At 39.8% G+C, this 24,054-nt stretch overlaps 2 protein-coding genes and 1 pseudogene across 2 annotated transcripts; 1 reads left to right on the forward strand and 2 right to left on the reverse strand.

The window, feature by feature from the left end:
- The window catches only part of LOC116111892, a 33,973-nt pseudogene extending 21,128 nt beyond the window's left edge, over positions 1-12,845 (forward strand).
- A 3,313-nt stretch (positions 12,846-16,158) lies between these two features.
- LOC116111893 (protein ALTERED XYLOGLUCAN 4-like) lies at positions 16,159-17,697 on the reverse strand. Its single transcript, XM_031398051.1, has 3 exons — positions 17,516-17,697; positions 17,117-17,444; positions 16,159-17,043 (listed from the first exon to the last, which is right to left on the reverse strand). Exons 1-3 carry the CDS (start codon positions 17,695-17,697, stop codon positions 16,159-16,161), a joined length of 1,395 nt encoding a protein of 464 aa, XP_031253911.1.
- A 1,099-nt stretch (positions 17,698-18,796) lies between these two features.
- Positions 18,797-21,031, reverse strand: LOC116111894 (protein ALTERED XYLOGLUCAN 4-like). The gene is made up of 2 exons (XM_031398052.1): positions 20,963-21,031; positions 18,797-19,791 (listed from the first exon to the last, which is right to left on the reverse strand). The coding sequence occupies exons 1-2, from the start codon at positions 21,029-21,031 to the stop codon at positions 19,009-19,011; spliced, it is 852 nt and encodes a 283-aa protein (XP_031253912.1). The 3' UTR covers positions 18,797-19,008.
- Positions 21,032-24,054: the final 3,023 nt, after the last annotated feature.

A 24,054-nucleotide genomic window follows, 5' to 3' on the forward strand; every position in this document is an offset into this window, starting at 1 on the left:
ATGTGATTGGCTGGCATTCACCACGCAAGGGGTACACCTGTCAGCGCAGGGATGGCTTCATTAAATGCCTTCCTGTTACCAGAATAAACGGGTGACGTCAGACGAAACCAGGTTGCTCGTCCTTGAGCATGCGAGGTCACGCTCATGCAAATGTCGCTCCAACCTACTTTCGAACATATTAACGTTTTCAGAAATCATCTAACCGTGGCACGACCTATAGTTTCCAAGGTTTAATCCTCAAACCTTAAAAACTATGGGGCTTTTGTTATGCCTAAAAATATAAGGGTTGACGTCAGGACCCTTTAGCCGGCAAAAGTCGGATCATTGGAACAGCTACCGTCTGCGTTTGTCAGGATAGTGGACACGCGTCCGGCTAGTCAGGAGGCTATGGTGCTCCCACGTATCCAATCCTTGCTCTAAATCGCGCAAATCACTCTGGAAGGTGGGCAATGTGACATAAAGAAGGATTTGTACGGATAATCCCACCAACTCGCAGATTTAGTGATGATTGCCTCAAGGCATCTGACTATAAATTAGGAATTCATCTCTCTTTAAGGGGATTTGCACATTTTTCATTTAATTAATTACTCTCTCTCTTTTCTCAGCAATTGATACCTTGTAATATCATTGTAAAGTCAGTCAGCTAATAGTGACCTGACCCCTATCATCAATATAAGCATCAATGGACGTAGGACTTGCTACCTTAGCATCCGAACCACTTTAAAAATTGTCTCCATTACATTTACTATCTCTCATCCATTACTTCCACGTGTGATTTCGGGGGCCCTTGCACCATTTCGCACGTGTGTTTCGTTGGTGCAAAATCCAGCATCAACAGTGTCTAATCCTGATGATTAAATGAGCACCCTAAAATGTTTATGTTAATTTTTAAAAAGAGATTGTATTATCAATTATATTTTAAACATAAAAGATACGACAAGCTATATATCCCACAACAACTCCAGTCCATATTTGTAAAATAAATTGATGTTTGATGGGCCCAAAATGAATGATCTTGTCCACTTTTAAAGATCCAAAAAGTTAAAAATAAGATGGTAATGAAAATGAAAGAAGTGGATTTATTGACACCCCACTTTTGGATTAAAGAAATCACATTTTTAATCAATTTTATAATAATAAATTTATCTTTATATTAAAATTAATTTTAATTTTTTTATTCTTTACAAATGCTTTTGACACCTCATTATTTTCTCATAAACTCTAATTGTTTTTAGCTATTAAAATCATTCTTAGAACAAAAATGATAGTTTAAGGGATAAAGAAGATCTGCAATGAGATTTATCAACTTACAAATAGTATAAAATTACAAGGTTTTAGTTATTTCACATATAAATTTATTTTTATTTTTTCTTCAAAGTNACAAGCTTCATCGTGCATTGTCCTACTCCGGAGCTCTCCTATCTTCTGAAATCCTTCAATTCTGAGTCAAAACTGCCAAATTTTGCCTTTATTTGCTAAAAGAGTCCATTTTAACCTGAAACACGAAAAGTAGAGAATTACGCACCAATTCAGGTAAAAATGCACTAGAAAGTATCTGAAATCCGACAAAAAGATCATATAAAAACTGTATAATTTATGGATTATCACACCTCGCGAGAAACACTCGAGGCGCGCAGGAAAGGTACGCTTGCAAAGCCCATCACGACCCGATCAGGGTGATGAGTACATCGCAGTGACCACAAAAGGCTCAAAAGGAGGAGCCGATTGCATTCAATGAGAAGGAGGCAGCTTGTTTGCATCATCCTCATGACGATGCCCTCATGATCACGCCCCTAATAGGATGCCATAATGTCCGCAGAATGCTCATGGGCAATGGAAGCACTGTGAACATCCTATTCCAGACCGCTTTCGAAAGAATGAACTTGGACGAGGCCGACCTGAAGCTCGCTTCGATCCCTCTTTACAACTTTATAGGGGACCACCTGATCCCCAAAGGAACGATCTAGCTCCCAGTCACGCTCGGTGACTACAACGAGGTGACTAGGGTTACTGAATTCTTGGTCGTGGATTGCCCATCGGCCTTCAATGGAATCTTGGGGCGACCTCTGTTAAGAAGCTTTAAGGTAGTCACTTCCATATACCATCTCAAGATGAAGTTCCCAACTCCAACGGGGATAGGGGAAGTGAGCGGGTCGCAAAGTGCATCTCGCGACTGCTACATAAAAGCGGTGCAGATGGCGTGTAAAGGAAAGGGCATTTCACGATGTGTGCCCCGCCAGGCTATGACGACAGCTAGATCGAACCACAGCCTAGCCCAGCAAAGGATAATATAGATCCTCGAATCCAGGAGATCCCTTCCAGCAGCCCGGTTGAGGATCTGTCCGAGGTTTTGGTTGATCCAAAAGAACCAAGCTGAGTGTTAAGGATTGGAAGCTGTCTCAACCCCCAGGTCGCGTCCGAGCTAATAAGCTTCCTAGTCGAAAACATCGATGTGTTTGCCTGGTCGCATGTAGATATGGTCGGGATCAGCCCGGACATCATTTACCATGCGTTAAACATCGACGGTGAAGCCAAGCCAGTCCGCCAGAAAAGAAGAGCAATGGATTCGGAGCGGTATACCACCTTGAAATTAGAAATGGACAACCTCCTCCAAAATGGATCCATCCGAGAGGCACTCTACCCGACCTAGGTTGCCAACCCAGTCCTGGTAAAGAAGCCAAATGGCAAGTGGTGAACCTGCGTCGACTTCAGTGACCTCAATAAGGCTTGCCCTAAATACAGCTTCCCCTTGCCAAGAATTGACCAGCTCGTAGATGCCACCTCAGGGCACGAGCTGCTTAGTTTTATGGATGCATACTCGAGATACAATCAAATTCTGATGTATGGGCTGGACGAGGAGCATACGTCCTTTATTATAGACCGAGGGTTGTATTGTTACAAAGTTATGCCTTTTGGCCTCAAGAACACTGGCGCGACGTACCAGCGATTGGTTAACCATATGTTCTCCGACCAGATTGGAAGAACAATGGAGGTTTATGTGGACGACATGCTAGTCAAATCCCAGGTCGCCTCAGAGCACATTGCGCATCTCGCTAAGATGTTTAACATCCTCCGACTGTATATTGTTGGAGTAGGTGCCCTAGAGCCAATCAATTATTGTAGAATTGACTCTTTGTAATAATGTTCATTAATCAATAAAAGGCATTTTATTCTATATCACGTAAATCATTATTATTGCAATATGTATTGATATATATCCTTAGAATGGTAGAACCGTGACGAGGGTATCAAGTGTCTCAAATCTTGATAGTGAGAACCCTATGAGCACATATGGTGGCCATTCTAGTATCGTCTGTAGCCCCAGTATTATTCTGAAGTAAGGGCATAGATAATACGGTAAGGCTATCATAGTGTTGAACGACCCTGTCGAAAGGCAGTGACTGATCTCACTTGTCAAGGTTGTTTGGTGACAACCTGGTGCAACACATGGGTGCTTGTTGTAGGCGATTACACCACAGCAAGTTCACTGGACTGACCCACCAGAGGATTCCATATGGATGGTAACCCCAGTGTCTATGGAACAAATCCTCTAACGAATGGTGGTGCATGTGATCCTTAGACTTGAGATCACCGGAGCGCCTTGTGCACCGATTGGTGTAGTTTGACACTAGCCTAACGCAGTTCTTTTCAGAGCTGTCAATACGGTGGTGATTGGCTGCATCAAGGAGTGTATCAAGACTATGGTGGATTGACAGAGGATTCATCACTCCCGGGTACGGGAGAAAGTTATCTCACGGCGCAATTCAGTATATGGCAATGACACTAAAACTGTGGCCACAGTGGGATTGAGTTGTTGCTCTATCCAGTTTATAATACGGGTCATTGGTCCAGAAACTGAATAAATAATATCGAGAGTAACCGAAGGTTGACACTATTTCTATGCCTTCGTCTCGTCGAGATAACGTATGATGAAAGGATCGAATTGCACGGTAACCATATCGTTGACAGGTAGCTACTTTGCTGAATCCGAATCTATCGGGTGGCCATGATGCCTTGCTAGGGGCCAATCTTGGTCTGTGTATTAGTGAGACGATTAATTGGTGTTAATCGCAATACTATACACTGCCGATATGATGAGGAGCCTAAGGGTCACACACATAGAAGACAATTTAAGATGCAAGAAGAAAGAAGGGCGTTTTCGTCTTTTAAGGCGAAAGGGTATTTTGGTAATTTCACAGTGCAATTAAATTTGCTGAGGTCGTAGCCTTTATTTAATTTGTTAGAAAAATTAAATAAGTGAAATTACGTTTAAATGTGTGTTCGCACATATTTAAATATATTATCATTATTGTTAAATGTTAATATATATTTAAATATATATTAATTGATTTTAATTGAGATAATGATGGAAAATAAAATAAATCAAATTGGGAGTGTTTGGCAACATGGGGCGTTTGGGTTGGAGCCCAAGCCTATTCCGTATGGGATTAGGGAAAATTGTTTTTAATATAAAAGGAAAAGTGTGTGATTTTGAGATAGAGGATTTTTCCTTTGAAAAATAAAACACACAGCAACCCCCTTTTGGAATACTCTCCCACGGCAGAAAATTGGTTTAGCCTAAATCAATTTCAATTGATTTCTCTTCTTCTGAATCTTGAAGCCAAAGAGGATCTAGCAAATCCCTCTTTGGTTCTTTTGAGATTGTTTTCGTGTGGACTACGTGGGTTCGATCCTACACTTGGATCGGTAGCAAAACGTTCAAAGACAATAGTGGTGGAGCCTCCAAACGTGCGTTTGTTTCTCTTAACTCATGTTGAATATTTCTGCAGATTTTATTTAATATAAATTGTAAAATCATACCCTTGATCTTAGCTCATGTAAACGAGCTCTACATTAATTTTGTTTTGTTTCTGCTGCGTATACGGGACCGTTTACTAACATATATGATGAAACTGAATCCTCTCAAGTGTTCATTCGGAGTATCATCAAGAAAGTTACTGGGGTACATGGTTAATTAGCGGGGGATAGAAATAAACCTCAAAAAGATTCAAGCTCTGCTCAACACGAAGAGCCCGACCAGCAAAAAACAGGTCATGTGCCTTAACGGGCGAATAGCGGCACTTAGTCGCTTCATATCAGGATTAACAGATTGCTGCTTGCCATTCTTCAATGTCCTAAAGGCCAACAAGAGGTTCGAGTGGACACTCGAGTGCGAACAGGCATTCCAAAGCATAAAAGAACACCTCGGGAAACCACCCCTCCTGTCCAAGCCTTTTCCGCAAGAAATCCTACTTCTGTACCTGTCCGTTTCTCAGTTCGCGGCTAGTGCAGCTTTGATTCGGGAAGAGGAAAAGGCATAGTGGCCAGTGTACTATACGAGCAAGCACCTGACGGATACCGAGATGCGGTATCCAGAAATGGAGCGATTAGCCTATGCCCTGCTGATCGCCTCCAGAAAACTGCGACCTTACTTCCACGCCGATACCATCTATGTGATGACTAATTACCCACTCAGGCAAGTCCTTCAAAAGCCAGAAGCATCAGGTAAATTACTTAAATGGGCCATGGAATTAAGTCAGTTCGATCTCAAGTATAAGCCGAGATCGACTATAAAAGGGCAGGCAGTTGCTGACTTCATCTTAGAATTTTCCTATCTTCCGAGCGACCAACAGCCTGGTGAAGCCATTCAGGAAGATATTCAGAACCTGTCGACCTGGAGCCTCTATGTCGATGGTTAGTTTGGATTTAAAGCAACCAACAACGAGGCTGAGTATGAAGCTCTGCTCGCTGGGTTACGATTGGCTAGAGAAATGGGCGCAACCGCGATCAGAGTGTACAGTGATTCCATGCTGGTCGTCAACCAAATTTTGGGGGAATATCAAGCCAAGGAAGAGAACATGGTCCGTTATCTGAAAGAAGCCAAAGAAGAGAACATGGCCCGTTATCTGAAAGAAGCCAAGGCCACACTCGAGCCGTTCAAACATTATGAAATCACGCAGATTCCTAGAAATAATAACTCTGTGGCGGACGCCCTAGCAAGGATAGCCTCATCGTTGGACTCAGAGGCACCAGAAAGCATTCCTGTTTGGCTCGTCGAAACCCCAAGTATCAGCCCGAGCGAACAGGCCATGAATGTGACTCATTCTGGTTCCTGGATGACTCCCATTTTTCTGTACCTCAAGAATGGGATCTTGTCGGACAAGAAGGTCGAGGCAAGGGTCCTGCGAACAAGATCCGCTTGCTATACGCTCATCGAGGACCAGCTGTATAGGAGGGGATTTAGTGCCCCTCTCCTTTGATGTGTAACCAGCGAAGAAGCGGACTACATTATGAGGGAAATTCATGAAGGGATCTGCGGTAATCACACCACCGCACGATCTCTTGCAAACAAGGTTGTTTGTCAAGGGTACTATTGGCCCCGAATTCAAGACGACGCTTACGACTTTGTCAAGAGATGCGATAAGTGTCAACGATTCGCAAGCATACCGCGAGCTCCCTCCCACGAACTGATAACTATGACTAGCCCCTGGCCTTTTTCCATGTGGGGGATCGATCTCATTGGCCCCTTGTCAGTTGGAAGAGGGGGAGTCAAATATGTCGTGGTCGCGGTAGATTACTTCACCAAGTGGGTAGAAGCCGAACCACTAGCCGCGATCACGACCAGAAAGCTGAAGGACTTCGTTTTCAGGAATATTGTGTGCCGTTTTGGAATCCCTCATACCCTCATTTCAGATAATGGAAAATAGTTCAACAATGAGGAATTCAAACAGTTTTGTGACGAGCTGGGCATCCATAAGAAATTCACCTCTGTGGCAAGACCACAAGCAAATGGCCAAGTTGAGGCTGTCAACAAAACCATCAAGCACACTCTGAAGGTAAAGCTTGGCACAGCTAAGGGGAATTGGGCCGACGACCTCCCCGAAATCCTATGGGCATACCGAACAACTCCAAGGACCTCCACCTTGGAAACACCCTTCTCGCTGGCATACGGGTGTGAAGCAATGATTCCCATCAAGGTAGGAATTGGTTCGCTTTAGAGAGACTTGTACAATGAGACAGATAACGAAGCACTCATAAGAGCGAGCCTGGACCTTATTGAAGAACATCGCAGCAAGGCTTCGCTAAGGATAGCAACCATCAGCAACGAGCGAAGAAGTTCTTTGATTCAAAGGTCCAGCGAAGAGACTTCCAGGTCAGCGACCTGGTGTTAAAAGAAGTTCTCCTCGGAACCAGAGAGCCAAGTACGGGAATTTTAGGGCCAAACTGGGAAGGTCCGTATCGCATTGATAAAGTAATCAGACTAGGGACTTATCATCTCAAAAGGCTAAACGGTTCCAAGGTACCTCGGGCCTGGAATGCTGAACATCTTCGGCCATACTATCAGTAATTCCAAACTTAGCTTTCCTTGTAAATTAATTTCTAATTTTTTGCAAGTCATTTCTTTGTAAAGTTTTTATCTTGAGCGTCTATAAACGATCTCTATGTATAATCTATTTCGTGTGAATAAGTTATGTCATCTTTGACTCAATGAATGTAAACGATTGGAAAGAACTTATGTATGATAAAGCGAACAGAACATTGTAAAGGCAAAAATGTATTTCATTGCTATAAAGTATAGCAGGAAGGAAGACATGATTACAAGACTTAATCCAGCCCCTTCGGGGCTGACCTCCTCGTCCTAGGGTTGGTCAGCTGAGGGTTTGTCCGCTGCGTGTCCCGAACCTTCTGGTCAGAATGTTGCCGCTTTATCATCCTCCCGTGCCATGGACATAAGTTTTTCCTGCCAATCTGTCAGGAGGTCAGACATGTCTAGAAGAGGATTCTTTGGTCGCAAGGCATAAATAGAGTCGACTGCCCATTCGGCAGCCTTCTCCTCAACCTCCTCTGTTAAGGAAGCAACTTTCCCTTGACTCTCCTGAAGTTCAACTTCAAGAGCCTGCCTTAGCTTCTCAGAGGCCTCTCTCTCCTTTTCTGCTCGCGCGACCTATAAGGAGGTCGCTTTCAACTCTTGGTCCTTCTCCCCGGCCAGTCTGGAGAAACTGGCTACGGTCCTTTACAGCTCCTTTATCTCCTCCCTCTGCTTCTCAAGCTGCACTTTCTGGAAATCCACCGTGCGAAGAGTCGCATTTCTTTCATTCAAATAACTATTCGCCGATTCGAGAGACAGGTTTCTCTTTGCTTTGGTAGCTTTCAAGCTTCGTTTAAGCACTACGTTCTCTTCCTTCAGGGTAGCACCTCCCTTCGCAGCTGCCAGTTGTGCCTTTTCCATGGACATTTTCATGGAAAAGAGAGCCTGCGAACAAAACAAGAAAGAGTTAGGTAATCAAAAGAAGTTAAGTCCTCGCTGAGGACAGTTCGCTCACCTTGCTGATATGCTGGATCGATGTGGACATGAGGTCCACGTCGCTAGAACTTGTGAACTGCTCAAAAGATTTCGAAAGTCTGCATTCTAGCAGGGTATACACCACCGGCTGCAGGTATTCCGGCAGATGCCCCAGCGAGTCCAATACTGATGGACCCTTCTTCGCGGCCTCAGCAGCCGTCGTGTCGTCCATAGGTGCCTTGCCCGACTTGCTCGCGTCCGATTGTGACCTCTTTGGCTGCTCGCCTTCAGATTCAGTATCTGATTCCTCAGCCTAAATCTGCTTCCTTTTTTTCCGCTGGGCCATGGTTTTCGTCCTTGGCCAAGCAGGCGACTGCTGGGCGACCTTCGTGGTTCGCGTTGGTGTGTCCTCTGTCGGCTGTGGCTGGCTCGGGGTCGCGCCCTCAGCTTGGGAGGCTGTTCATGCAGCTTCGGTCTCCTTATCTTTCTTCGTCCGAGGAAAGTTGATGGGCCTTCGACGAGGTTGCTCTGGTTCCTTTAGTGGCATGGTTGCTGTTGCATGCAAGGCGAGGTTAGTGAAGGTATTCTGTTCCACGACCAAGAAAAGAGTTAGTTAAGGAAACTTACATTGTGGAGGTTCTAACGACGCGCTGGCGTTAAAGAAACCGTACTTTCGCAAATTCACGGTTGTCACAAGTGTCCTCGTGTCGCGGTTGTCTTCAGGTTGGGAGCCGAACTGCAATATTCTTCTTCTATCGTGGAGCAGCCCTAGTTCAATTGTCTTGTTAACTGTCCAAAAAGAAAAAATTAGGTCGTTAGAGCGAACACACTTCGAGCGTAATAAGTTCGTCAAAAGCAAAACAGAAATGCAAACAAGAGAAAGAAGCCTACTCGGATCCTGGAAGCGGCAATGACCATCATAACGAAAGAAGAAAAACTTCATTTCGTAGGCCCCCGCGTTGCTGGGATAACTGTGTATCCCGTCGACAATGGTAGGTCGTCTGGACAAGTAATACGAATCCTTGTCCTTACTCTTCTTCAAATAATACGAGTAGCAGAACTCCAAGGTTGTCAATTCGCCCAGTCCGTTCTCCCGGCACGCGATGTACATTGCAACAGCAATGACGTATGCGTTCAAGGTCAGCTGCATCGGTGCGACCCCAAAGTGGTCCAAGAACGACCTGATGAAAGGGTGTAGGGGGATAATTCCTCCACCTTTGATAATCTCCTCGGAGATCACAACCAAGCCTTTTGAGGGGTATTGCGACGAGTGCGTCAGGTCGTGGAATACGTCCACTTCGATGCCGAATTGGCTTATTACCCTCTCAAATTCTTCCTCGGTGAGTACCGAGAAAACCTCAAGAGGGATGCTATGAGCACCATGCGAGGACGAGCTGGTTCCCTGCTCAGGTCTAGTATCTGAGTAGTCCATTTTGCTAGTCTGCAAAAGCGACAAGCAGAAGGATTATTTGGTCTCCGTACGTTATATTGTATGATGACATGGGAGGAAATACGTTCCCTTAAATCCTAAATAAAAACCCTAGCAACATGGTTTGAGCCACCGTTCACGGCTCGAACCCGACACAGACGACTAGTCTCCGATGGGTTACCGGAGGACCGACGCCATTAACTCATGGAAAGAATGAGATGATGGCCAGAAAACTCTTACCTCTCAGAGTACGACGATGGTGTCTGCTTCAGATGCCGGAAAAATGCAAGTCTGGAAGACAAAGGTTCTTGGCCTACGAAAATCTTTTGTTCTCTATGAAAAAGGCTTTGGTAACATTGCCTGAGAACGATTTGTGGGTTTTATAGCGTGTGGATCGGCATTTGGATTTCCCGAAATTGAAACGACGTTCGAGCGGTAAAGGTTTCTTACCATTGATCTTGGCCACGTGTCACTCATCAGCGAGGAAGAGTGAGCGATACAACTGGATGAAGTCAAACTTACACCCTTCCAGTTGAAAAACATAAACGACGGCCATATTTCTCTCAGAGCATTAATTGCGTCTCAAATCTTCATTTAATGCTCTGGTAAGGTGCACCATTCCAACGCATATTGCATTTAATGCCCTGATAAAGCGCACTGTTTCAGCATGCAAGGCATTAAATGTGATTGGCTAGCATTCACCACGCAAGGGGTGCACCTATCAGCGCAGGGATGGCTTCATTAAATGCCTTCCTATTACCAGAATAAACGGGTGACATCAAGCGAAACCAGGTCGCTCGTTCTTGGGCATGCGAGGTCATGCTCGTGCAAATGCTGCTCCGACCTATTTTCGAACAAATTAAAGTTTTCAGAAATCATCTAACCGCGGCACGACCTGTAGTTTCCAAGGTTCAATCCTCAAACCTTAAAAACTAGGGGGCTTCTGTTATGCCTAAAAATATAAGGGCTGACGTCAGGACCCTTTAGCTCGCAAAAGTCAGATCATTGGAACAGACACCGTCTACGTCTATCAGGATAGTGGGCGCACGTCAGGCTAGTCAGGAGGCTATGGTGCTCCCACATGTCCAATCCCTGCTCTAAATCGCGCAAATCACTCTGGAAGGTGGGCAATGTGACATAAAGAAGGATTTGCACGGATAATCCCACCAACTCACAGATTTAGTGATGATTGTCTCAAGGCATTTGACTATAAATTAGGAATTCATCTCTCATTAAAGGGATTCGCACCTTTTTCATTCAATTAATTACTCTCTCTTTTTTCTCAGCAATCGATACCTTGTAATATCATTGTAAAGTCAGTCAGCTAATAGCGACCTGACTCCTATCATCAATATAAGCATCAGTGAACGTAAGACTTGCTACCTAACATCCGAACCACTTTAAAAATTGTCTCTATTGCATTTACTATCTCTCATCCATTATTTTCATGTATGATTTCGGGGCCCCCTACACCATTTTGCACGTCTGTTTCGTTGGTGCAAAACCCAGCATCAACATCCATGAAGGTATGGAAGTGCTTTATATGGAAGCACCGCCGAGATCTTGCAGAAAGTGAGGACATTTAAAGACGGGAAGCTTAAAATATCAAAAGATGGCCTGCTCCTTCATGACGAAAATGGAAATGCTTTGACGGAGATGCTCGTAATTCTTGGGCAGGTGTCTCAACATTACAGGCCCTTTCGTTCAAGAACACAATGCCGTTTTGTGACGCCCTCAAGGTATTAAATTTTTTAGATGACTTACTACTTTAATTAATAAATAATTTTCATCCTTAATTTTTTATGCTTCAGAAAGAATATCGGATTTGGGGGACGAAGAACTATATCGTCACGCAAGGCTAGTGACTTCAGCTGTGATTGCAAAGATTCATACCATTGATTGGACGGTCGAGCTCCTCAAAACTGCTACTCTACTTGCAGGATGCGTGCCAACTGGTAATTTTTTTCAAACAAAATTAACCTCTTAAAATTAATCATAAATATTATATATTTTTCTTGTATTTCAGGTATGGATTGTTAGGTAAAAATTCAAGACACACTTTGGGCATGTTGGAGGAGGAGTCCTATTAAGTGGTTTGGTTGGTTTAAAGAAGCCAGAAAATCATGGCGTCCCATATTCTTTAACGGAGGAGTTCGTCGGCGTTTATCGGATGCACTCACTGATGCCCGATCACCTTCATCTCAAGATACACAGCTGCACCAGGACCCAACAAGTCTCCACCTTTGACCCAAAGTATGGCCTTCCCCTCTTTTTTTTAGTCCTGTATTATTTTCTGCTAATTTATTCCATTGCTCATTTGTCCAAAGGGCCAATGCAAAATTAATCGGGCACAACAGAGAAATTCGTTGTCAGAAATTTGATTTGAAAGGCAATGGTTTCAATGGGTCACCAAGCTTGCGGTGCCTTACAGCTTTGGAACTATCCTGTATGGATAGACCTGGTAGCACAAAATGTGATGGCCAGATAGGCCAAATCATGTGGACGCCAGCTCTGGAAGGTATGTAACTTTATTAATTATCACTGATGAGGATAGTTTTAATTTTGGTTGCATCTTATCATCAATAGGGTTGATGATGCGTTTATAGAGACGGAGAGAAAAATTGCACGTTATAATCAGTTCCGCAGGGCGCTACTTCTGATTCCTATCTAAATGGGAATCTAACAGATGATAAAGAAGCGATTAAAGTGCTCAAAAGAATTTATGTTATGATGTTGAACACGCTTGATCTTCTAGTCGGACTCATGGCAGAGAAAAAGATCAAGGGTTTCGCTATTAGTGAACAGCTTTTATAATTTTCCTGGTGATGGCAACCAGGTAAAACCAAAGATAGATTCTATATTGCATAATTGTTCTTATGAGAGATTATTTTAAAATGTCATGCATACAGGAGACTTGAAGCTGACAGGTTTTTTTACAAGCAATTCAATGAGGAGACATACACAAAAAAGGATTCCATTGGGTGTACTACAGAGAGCCTTAAAGAGGTATTAGACCGCCATTACCCGAAAATGACAGAGAAATGGATGAACTCAACGAGTGCATTTTCTGTTTGGGACTCACCTCCAAATGCCCGTAACCCCATCCCTCTCTACCTTCGAGTTCCAATGTGAACCTCTACATCTTTGTGCGTAATACGTACTAAATAATTTATTGCCAATGAGCCCAATGAACTTACGATATGACTCTTCCATACTCAGTTGTAATGTAGCAGTGGGCTCCGAGTCCGACCCATAATGCCATATCATAAATTTTCAATTACGTATTAATTAGTTCATATGTAATTGTTAGTATGAAATCAAAATAGTATTAATTGTAACAAAATATTGACTCATAACTCTATTAATTACAGTACTACAATATGATCTTGCTAAGTTGTGCACTAATGGGCAATGGCAATGTATTCAGTGGGAACAAACTCAAGCCTATTGAGAACTGAAAATTTTAGTTTCTATTTTTTTTTAAATAACTTTTTATTGTTTATAATTCTATATTACTGGCATTTCTTTTCCTTTAAAAAAATATTCACCAGAAAAAGTATTTGTTTTTCTAGTAAATTTAAAGCACCAATAGACTACATAAGTTGAATCCATTCGCAACAACAACTCTCAATAAATTCTAGAAGTACCTAAAGACTTAATTACTTAAAGAAACAATTAAGTATTTCCAAAATTAGCTCAACCAAAATCATCTTATCTTAATTACATAATATTGGATCGTTATGTGATTCAATTTAATATAATAATAAAATAATAATAATATAGGCTTAACCTTACCAAAAATCCAACTAAAATATAGGTTATTGAAATAAAAAAATTAATAGCTGGCTCCATCTCTCTCCCCACGGTAATTGCCGAACAAAAACTCTCCCCTTTGTGACCCCCTACTCAAAACCCACTTTGGATATTTTCCTCTTTATCTCTCCGTCCTTTGTTGATTACAACTATAACCTCTCACAATGCTCTTCCTTCTTCCCCTCTAATCTTACTCTCCTTGTCTCTTTCACTTCCACTTATTACATTTCTTCTTCTCCTCCTTTCTCTCTTTTTTTTTTTTTTTTTTTTTTCTTTTTTATTTACACCATCTGTAATCATTTTCAATTTTTCTTAAGTCTTTTTGTACGCTCAGATCCATTTTAGCATCTGGATTCTCTCCTTTTCCCCAAATTCTTGTGGATCTTCAATTCATTTCAAGAGTTCTGGTTCTTTGCTGGGTATTCAGATCTTATGCCCAATGTCACAAGGTTAGGCATTGAGCTTTATTTTCGATCCCGCTTTGGAAAACCAAGTGTTGAAAGCATGGAACGTGTGGCTCGCCGCCAAATCAGTACCCCAACTCATTGAAATCGAGTCACGTCCGCATATAACTCTGTTTTCCAGCCCCAGTGTAGAGGCCCACAAGACTTGATCCATTATAAGAGCTTTGCTCAAAGCAAGAACCTTGCTTTTGTCTCTATCACAATTGGGAGTTTTTGCAATGACACAATGTCTTGTTTCTTCTTGCACCAACGCCTTCAGTTTCTCTACTTCAGTTTCAGTCTCAGTTATGTGAACAATCAAGAAAGAAGGGATTGATTAGGAGACGATATCGTGCTGAGAATTGGATTCCTTATTGTTCTGTTGCTCAGAAGTTCCAAAGACGAAATGGCGGAGGCCTTTTGTGTTTTGAGAGGTTGAAGTTGCCTTTTTTCTGGATATGCAATGGATTGGTGTTGTGGAGTATTCCCCTGTTCGGGTGTCTCTTTCGGCTTGTAACACTGTAGAAGCATAACTTTTTCTTTTAATTGGGCTTATAGAATATGTTGAATTTGATGTTTCTAGTTTTATAAGTTGATGTACTTCATCTTTGGTTTTAGTTTATATGAATGTGGAACTAGAGCCATAGTAGGAGAGTTTCATTTATGTTTTTCTAAAATGGTAGCAAATTGACTTTTTATCTTTTTTTTTATTTAAGATGTATTTTCTTATTTGGTTATGTTGAGAATATGTTTGAAATCATACCCGACGTTCTTATTTCATTCAATTTTTTGTGGCTGGTTATTTTAATGTCCTCTGGGATGACTTGTATTTCAGTGAACAACGTATATGTTCTTATTTGGATGATGGATTTGTAGAGCATGATGCCAACTTTTCGATTACAATTAAATTTTCATTTGTTTATATAGAGTATGCATTTGCAATTAACATTTTCAATGGAATAAAGGCTAGGGTTTGCTAGTGGTATAATCATCATAGAAGTGTCTTATCTACTTTTGCATGAAATTTCATGCTTGGTAATCGAATCTAATCTAATTCTTACAAAAATCTTAAATACGGCATCCTGCGAAATGAGAATATGAGTCTTGTTTCATCGCTCTTGTCTGACATCATTATGAAAAGAAGAATTATGTTTCATTTTTTTCTATATGGTTAGTAAAGGTTGTGTTTCTTGGTTTGTGAACTTTCATAAGAATTGCCTGAGGGTTCCTAATTGTCTTGACAACCTTTATAGGCTTCATTAATGAATAAGTTGGGTTGAAATTGAAGTCTAGATTGGTAGCCTTGCAGGGAACATATCTTTTATTGTATCTTACTAGCGATACATGTTCAAATCATTATTAAAATATTTAGGAGCGTTTCTTCTATGCTCAGATCATTTAATTGCTCTTTGCCTGTTACACATTTGTGTTGCTCTAGAATCATCAATTTATACTTGTATTGTAGCTTGAGGTTATCTGTACTCATCTTAAGTTTAGTCTAGTAACAGAATTTCAAATACGCTTCCCGTCGAAATGAAGCATAAGCGGCAAGCTCATTGATGACCTTCATGCGTAGTCCTGCTACTTGTTGGCATTGCTTGTCATTGTTGTCTTGAGTATGTTATTTTTCTAATACAACAATTTTGCAGTTATAATGTTTATTCCGCAGCCTTGATCCTGTATTTTACCCAGCTGTTCCTACATTGTTAATTTGCATGCAGCGGGCCTGGTATTGCAGCAATATTAGCATTAATTAGAGTACATTCCGTAAGAGAAAATTGTTGGCTTTATCCAGAGTGAAGGTCTTTATGCTGCTACGCTTTGTTTTTTGGTTGTCTGTACTTTTGTTTGTTTCTCACGCAGCACACTGTCATCCCCATGAAGAAAAATTAGGAAACATTACCAGAATGAACTTCTCCCAGCTGCTGCTTGTTCTACTTTTATCTTATTTCCTTTTTTATTTATTAATTTTCTGCTGGGTAGTTGTTGCCAGATTGTTAAAAAGATATAATCATATCAATTATCATAACAATGTGGATGACCCTTCATCTTAAGTTTGCTCAGACGATGTTTGAAGTTAAATTGCATTCATTTGTTATTGATGCTCCTTTTCTCTTTGCGATAGATAATTAGATGATTGATCTCAATTGAATATGCAAAGATCCTCATTTACTGATGTTCTAGATCTACTAGTTTTCTTCATCTTTCAGGTGGGCAATAAAAAATCTATTATCTACATGGAAAACAGACGGACACTGTATAAATAAGTAATATACAGTATTTTCTAGTAAGCTGGATCCATAAGAAGAAATTAACCCCGTTTCTATTTCTAGAAATGCCATCAAAAATTCATTCCAGACATCGATTGGACCTGGTAAGCACCAATGTACGCAGTCATTGTAACCCTTCAACCAATTATTTCCCCAGAATTCTTCTGGATGCCCATCAGGTCTCATCAACATTGCTTTAGTGACATCCATAATCACAAAGCTCTTCCCTTTCTTGTCTCCCTCCGTTCTTGCTCTTTCAGTTTCTTCTACCTGAATTTTTCTCAGTTCCCATCCTTCACCTCCCAAATCAATCTCTTTTTCACCTATGGGACTTGTCCTGTTGCAGCTTCCTCCAGTGTTCCAGCTTCCATTCTCAAAATGAGATGGTGAAAATGTCCTTACAACTGTCACTATGCCTCGACACCTGCTGCAGTCATTGACGTATTTAAATGCTGCTCGAAAGGTCATATGGATCGCTCCGATGACGCCAACATTGGTTATACTTGAGTTATAGCAATATACACATCCTACTATGTTTGGTCCTTCATACAAGTAAATAGGCCTGAAGAACCAATGCTCAACTGCGATAATTGCATAGTCAATTGTAGGGAGGTTTGTTGTCCAACTTTCATCAATCTTGTCAAGATGCAAATTGTAACACTCACTTGAACCATTGATCACTTTACGGTCTCCAACAACTAGGAATCCAGACCAGAGGGTCATGAGAGTGAAGTCATGTCCACGAAAATTCCATATCCGGAGCCTGTCTTCAGGATCCTTATAAATATCTTTCGGAACTTCCTCCTGCAAAAGTCATATTGTCAGAATCATAGGACTGTCCAAGACAAATGGTGCCTCAAATATTGTTGGCACTGACCTGAGCCAACAGACAGAGAAGTGATTCCAATTGGTTCCTGGCAACAGAGTCACCAATGAATGCCATTTTGTTTCCACGAACCATATCCAAGAAAACCTTGGCATCAAACCTTGGAAGATCACAATCGTCAGGTTTCCATCTCCATTTTAGAAAATCATCGTCCTTCCTCCCTTGCATGAAACAATTGTTCGATTCCGGAATTGTTAGACAGCTTGAATCTGTATAGCGTGACCCTTTATCGTCTGCTACCCAATGACCCTTAAACAAGTCACAATTCGCAATCCCATAATCTGAAAAACAAAAGCATTCATTACCATCTAATCTTAATCTTAAACAGGACAAAAGAAGAAATGGGCTATCTTGAAATACGAAACTTGGTGTCCTACAACGGGTGCATACATTTGCTGAAACCCACATCTGGTCAAAGGATTCAAGGGGTACGGGAAATAGAGGAAGAAGCTGAGAATGATGGTTGCAACTAGTGAACACAAGAACAAAGGAACCAGTTTCCCAATGCTGACACATCTCTCCTTTCTGGTATATTGACCATGTTTTTCTTGGAATAGAGAATAAAACTTCATTTTCCAAGCAAAAGTAGAAAATGGGAAATCTTTTCCTTTGAAAAGTAAAACAATAATGAGGTTTAATCTCTAGAGAATGTATAATTTCTTCCATTAGAAGATAGTCAGGCGCATTATACCGGTTGTTTTTTTATTATCTCAGAAGTAAAAAGGTACAAAAAGGTCTCTATCATTTGTGTGAGGCAATTAATGGCAACCGTGTGATTTGCATTCATGCAATTCAGAAAATGCACGAGATTCTGTGGAGGAATTTACTTACCCTGATTAATCGGCGGGATAGGTGTGTTTGTTTTAATATTTAGAATAGTATTTTTGAAATAGTAAGAGGGGGGGGGGGGGGGGGGGGGGGGGGGGGGGGGAATAAACAGGTAGAATTTAAAAATTAATAAATACACCCTCTAGGTTTGTTAATTTCTAAACACCCTTGTAATAAAAAATTAAAAATTACAAAAACACCCCTATCTACCCATTAAATACCGACAGCTAGCCACCACCGCCGGAGGGTGGTCGAAGTCGCTGTATCGATGCACGACCTGTTGGATATGGTGGTTCGTGCGTCGAGATAGCCTTTTTTAGCCAAATCCATCATGGATTTGGTCAAAAAATGCCAGATTTATGGCTAGATCTGGCCACTGACAATCAGATCTGGTCGTGTTTGGTCGTCAACGACGGCAAAAAATATGGTCGTCGTTGACGACTAGCTATGGCCAAAGATCTGGCTATCAACGACTAGATCCTAGGTCGTAGATCTGGCCTTTTCCGATCAGATCCACGGTAGATCTGACTGAACAATGCTATATCGATGCACCACTGGCCAGATCCAGCCAATAGTACGTCATTATACTATATTCCAATCGCCTTCCGATGGTGGTGACCGGAATCTAGCAAATGTGGGCGGTGAGGGTGTTTTTATTAATTTTTAAACTTTTTTTTAGAGGTGTTTACTTAAATTAATAAACTTAGGAGATTTAAAAATAATAAAATAAAATATAATAGTACTTTCAAAATATGGAAACAAACGTGTATTTTGAAAATAGTATAAATATGATAGGAGAAAATATTGAAACAAACGACCTGCAGTAAATAATGTAATGGAAGTATTTACACCATATTTGGTCAATAAAATAAATCTAGCTTAATATAATCTCAACATTTTCACCATGGATTCATGGATAATAATTCCGCTATGCAAAAACAATTTATTATGAAGTGGTATATGTCCTATATAAGAATATTTTCTCTGGACAAAAGAATGGTATATGATATATATGCCTACAGAAAATTTGAGAAGTATTATATACTAGCTCGCCTCTAAGAGAAAAAATTTAAGCCAACCTCCTTTGCAAGAATCGCCATTAAGAAATCACTCCATACATCAATTGGACCCGGCAAGCACCAATGAACACAGTCATTATAACCCTTCATCCATTTGTTTCCCCAGAATGCTCCAGGATGCCCATCAGGTCTCATAAGCATAGCCCTTGTCACATCCAAAATCTCAAACTTTTTGCCATGTTTTTTACCTTCTTTTCTAGCTCTTTCAATTTCTTCAACCTGAATGTTTCTTAATTTCCATTCATTAGCTTCGGATTCGATATCTCTTTCGTCATAGGGGCTTGTCCTGTTGCAGATTCCTCCAGTGTTCCAAGTTCCATTCTCAAAATGGGAAGGCGAAAATGTCCTCAGCAATGTAACTAACTTCCTGCTGCATCTCTCGCAGTTGTTGATGTATTTGAATGTGGCTTTGAAGGACATTCCGAGGGCGTCCACAACATCATATTTGGTTACATTTGGTTCGCTGCAATATACGCATCCGATTACATTGGCGGCTTCGTGCAAGTAAATTGGCCGAAAGAACCAGTGAGCTGTTGATATGATAGCGTAGTCTAAAATGGGGAGTTCTCTGGTCCATTTCTCATCAACATTGTCAAGGTGCAAATCAAACACGCCGGAAGATGAGCCATTTACAATTCTCTCTTTGCCAACTACCAGAAATATTGACCACACCATTTTCAGAGTGAAGTCATGCTCAGGAAAATACCATATCCGATTCCTGTCTTCAGAATCTTTGTAAGCATCAATTGGAGTTTCCTCCTGCAATAGTTGTCAAGAAATTAAAACCAAGTTCATGTGCTTCTTTTGAAATTTTTTAACAATTTTTGACATTAGAAAAAACACTTAAGAATATTCTAACTTGGACCCAATTTAGTTTGACGACCTTATTTGTTCAAATATTTCGATCATTACTGCATTCATTCAAATATTCAATGGTTACAGCTAGCCAAAGGCCATTTTCTCGCTAGCTAGTGGATTATTGTCAACTTTGATCATGATACTCGGATTTTACATGAACATATAATTTTATTTAATGGATTTTCTGCTTAATTAGTCCAATCGAGTTGGGTAGGACACATTTGACTTTGGCTTTTGATTTTTGGTTGCTTTAATTGATCTAATTAGTATAATGATAATGTAGTTTCAAACGTTTATTTATTTTTCAAGTATTATTGTTGAATTATAATGGTGATGTGTAACCACACTTGCTTTTTTTTTTTTTTTAAAAATTTTGGTTTTGAGCTGACACTATGATTGCCACCACAGAGTTTAGAGAAAACAAGAGACTCGATTAAATCTAAAATATTTAGAATTTTGGACACAAATAAATCATCTAAACATTAACATAAAAGCTAAATTTGNAGAATCTTTAGGGAATAAATTATGGTTTTTAAAGTGGGTTTGGAATTGATGGGTCAGGATTTAGAGGATGTTATTTGCCCCCATTATTGACTTAGAGCATCCTTTTTTTAATGTTTATTTTTTAAAATATATTTATTCTTAACTAAGATCTAATTACAATTAATATGGTGTCTCTAAAACCTATATGTAAATCCTAATTTGAGATCTTTTCTGAAAATGAAATGTTATATATTAGATATAAAAATTTAGAGTAAAAGACTTTTATCCACCCAAAACGTTTGAAAATATAATTTTACTATTTACAACAAATTTTCGTTAGTATATTTAATTGTAAGGAAGGTAGGATGGTAAAAAGTTTGTTAAAAGGAAGGGTAGAATAATCGATTAATATTTTGCATTAAAAAAATCAAAATTTTTAAATTCAAGTGTAAGTAATTGTAGGGTTGAACGGTTGCCACGTGTTTTTTCTCTCATTCCCTTCTCTTTTTTTCCTATTTTTTTTTTTTCATCCTCTTTCTTTCTTTCCTTAATTTTTTATTTCTCCTCTCTTCACTACGCTTCCCACTACCTCCCCTCCGCTGCTCTGCCCAGCTCCAATTTCCTCGCTCCACTTCCCCACCACCTTCCCTCCCCGCATCCCCCGCATAGCAGCACCAACCCACCCACTTCACTTTTCACCGTCACAGCACACCCCTCACTTGCTCTTCAAAACCCACCCACACACCGTCCACGCTTGCTCGCTGATTACCACCTGCAGCGTTTTGATTGTTGTTCTGTATTTTCGGGTGATTGTTCTGTATTTTCGGATTTTCTTGCTGTGGCTTGTTTTTTGATGTTGATGGAGTAGTCTGGAGTTTGTATTGAAGTTTGGGTGTTGTTTGGTTGTTTTTTGGAGTGTTCTTGTGTTTGTTCTGGTCGGATTAACCCCACCAGTCACCGTCGTTCACTCTTCAACGCAACCTGCACACCACCTATTCGTTAAAAATCCCCACCCAGCTAACTTTCCCCTGCTGATTAATTGGATGGTGAGAAAATTGAAGACTTTTGTTTTAGAAGGGAATTTTGATGAGAACTTTTTTAGGGAGGCTTTTTTGGTGACAAAAAAAAAATGTTACTAGAAATGTTATTCTTGACTAAATAAACTGAGAAGAAAATGATTAGTAAAATTTAAAAAAAAAAAAAATGAGAAGAATTGATATAAGAAAAAGTGAAGAAAATGTAAATGAAAGGAGAAGAAAGTAAGAAGAAAGAGGAGGTGAAGAGATGGAAGAAAACGAAAAAGAAAAAATAAGGGTTTTTTTTTAAACAAAAGAAAGGTAGAATAAATTGGTAATTTATATTATATGAGGTTACATTAGTAATTTTATATTTAAAGAGTGGGTATATTAATAATTAAAAATGACATAATAAAATGAAAAAATTTAAATTAGATAATAAAAGGTATTTTTGTCTTCATAATAAATTCATTGTAGTTTATTGAATATAACTATTGTATTTTAAAATATTTTAAGTATTATTAGACCATTTTGGGTGGAAAAAAATCGTTTACTCTTAAAAAAAAAAATTAAGGATAACTAAAGATGGGGTTTTTCCAAAAATCGGCAATGTCAAGGTAGACTGAATGCCAGGCCCAAATATTGGGCATAAAATCCAATTTTATTAATGGGCCCAGGAGGTACTCAATTTGCACCCGAGTTGCCTCGAATAAAATTAGTCTTTATTTGTAGGTACCATTGAAGATGCTTTCAAATTATCTCTTGCTTTAATTTACTTTATAAAAGTTTTTCATTTGGTTGTGGAGATTAATTCCATTTTAATATAGGCTTTCTATTACATAGCTTAAAGTAATTTGTAACTAGAACTTTGGTCACTCAACGAACCGCACTTCATGCCTATTTACTCAAAATGACTATTTTTAAATAGAGACTTGTAGCTATTAAGGTGCTAATAATATACCTTAAGGGTGTGTTTGGTTTGGGGTAATCCTAACTTACTGAGGTAATGTCATCTTATATTATTTGATTATCACGTTTAATTGTCCAGTAATATAATATTCTAGTAATATTTCAAAACTAATAGTAATTATTGTTGGTAATATATGAGGTAATCTGATTATCTCCATTTTCTTAGGTATTTTCAGATTACTTGGTAATCTTAATTTTGTTACAATTTAACCCTTTATTATTAAATTTTTGGAAAATAATGCTCTTATTTTGAAATTAATTTACATGAACTCTACCATTACAATTTTACCCTAAATAATTAAAGTTCTGATAGTAATGCCCCTATTTTTAAAACAATTTACAAGCCATCCAAGATGATTGCTATAGCCAGCCACCACCACCACCATCGATGGGCACCGTCGCTGAAATGGCGCATGACTAGCTAGATATGGCTGGCTGTGGGCCGATATGATATTTTTCTGCCATATCGATGACCGTAAACGACCATATGGCCTTGGATCTAGGATTTTTTGGGTTGGGTAGCAGCCGATATTAATCCCGATTTGGGCTAATTCTGGCATCGTTGTTGGCCCCAACCACCACCATCTTACTCCTCTCGCTTTCCTCTTCAAATCCCACCAAACCCCATCATCGGAGTTGCCCCCAATCGCTGGCGAAGCCCATTGTTTTTTCATGATTTCCCTTTTTCTCAGTACTTTTTCGGTCACGTTTTCTACCGGAAATCACCCCCCACTTGCATCGATTGACTCCCCTTCAACTCCTCTTCAAAACCCCTCAAAAACATCTTCGTTGCACTTCTCGATCAACGACCAACGTTGGTTTAAGCGACCGGCAGTGGCTTGGTTGGGTGGGGGTATTTGTGTTAAAAATTAAACTTTTATGTGGCTGGGTTGTTTTAGCAAAATCTCAAATGTAGGGGGTTAAAAGAATGCTTAAAAAAATAATATTATATTAATATTTTGAAAGGAGGGTAATTTAGTAATTTATATAACATACCCACAAATTTATTCCTCCAAACCAAACATATCAATATAATATACCCACCAAATTATTCCAACCAACCAAACATATCAATATAACATATCCACTAATTTATTCAAACAAACCAAACTAAACATTCTCAATAATCTTTAAGGATTGGTGGACGGCCGTATGTTTGTAATGTGTGACCGTCCATCAATATAGACAAGCGTCCATAATTGTTGAATAGTTGTTCATTTACGGAAGACGTATTATAGTGTCAAATATGGTTGCGTTTGACTAAGATACCATGTAAGTCGGTACAATAATTTAGTGAGATTAATCGGTATTCAGAGCATTATTGAATGTATTGTTACAATAAAATACAAATTGTTGGTTTTTTTGCTTGTTTCTTGGTTGGTTGACCAAATGTTTTTATACAATTGATGTAACAAACTGTTTACTTCTTTGCTTGTTTCTTAGCTATATGACCAAATGTATAAATAAAAAGATGGAGCAATTGGGAGAAACGCATAGAATCCATAATGAGATTCCACAAGTTATGGGGTGTTATTTTAAACTCATGGGGTGTCATTATAAAAAAATGCAAACCTCGGGGGAGGTAAGGGATAATAAGCCTTTCCACAAAATATTTCAATGTAAGTTGCAAGCATTGACCTCTAGATAACTCGATGACTGAAACTCCCATAATTTTATAATCAAAATTGAAACTGGT

Source organism: Pistacia vera, unplaced genomic scaffold, assembly GCF_008641045.1.
Source record: "Pistacia vera cultivar Batoury unplaced genomic scaffold, PisVer_v2 Contig653, whole genome shotgun sequence".
In the NCBI taxonomy this organism is placed as follows: Eukaryota; Viridiplantae; Streptophyta; class Magnoliopsida; order Sapindales; family Anacardiaceae; genus Pistacia; species Pistacia vera.

Coding starts and splice junctions, on each gene's coding strand:
- LOC116111893 (XM_031398051.1), bottom strand. CDS start 17,697: ATGAAGTTTTATTCTCTATTCCAAGAAAAACATGGTCAATATACCAGA. Junction 17,445..17,515: donor AGATGTGGGTTTCAGCAAAT/GTATGCACCCGT, acceptor GTCCTGTTTAAG/ATTAAGATTAGATGGTAATG. Junction 17,044..17,116: donor TTCTCTGTCTGTTGGCTCAG/GTCAGTGCCAAC, acceptor TGACTTTTGCAG/GAGGAAGTTCCGAAAGATAT.
- LOC116111894 (XM_031398052.1), bottom strand. CDS start 21,031: ATGCGGGGAGGGAAGGTGGTGGGGAAGTGGAGCGAGGAAATTGGAGCT. Junction 19,792..20,962: donor GGCAGAGCAGCGGAGGGGAG/GTAGTGGGAAGC, acceptor CAACTATTGCAG/GAGGAAACTCCAATTGATGC.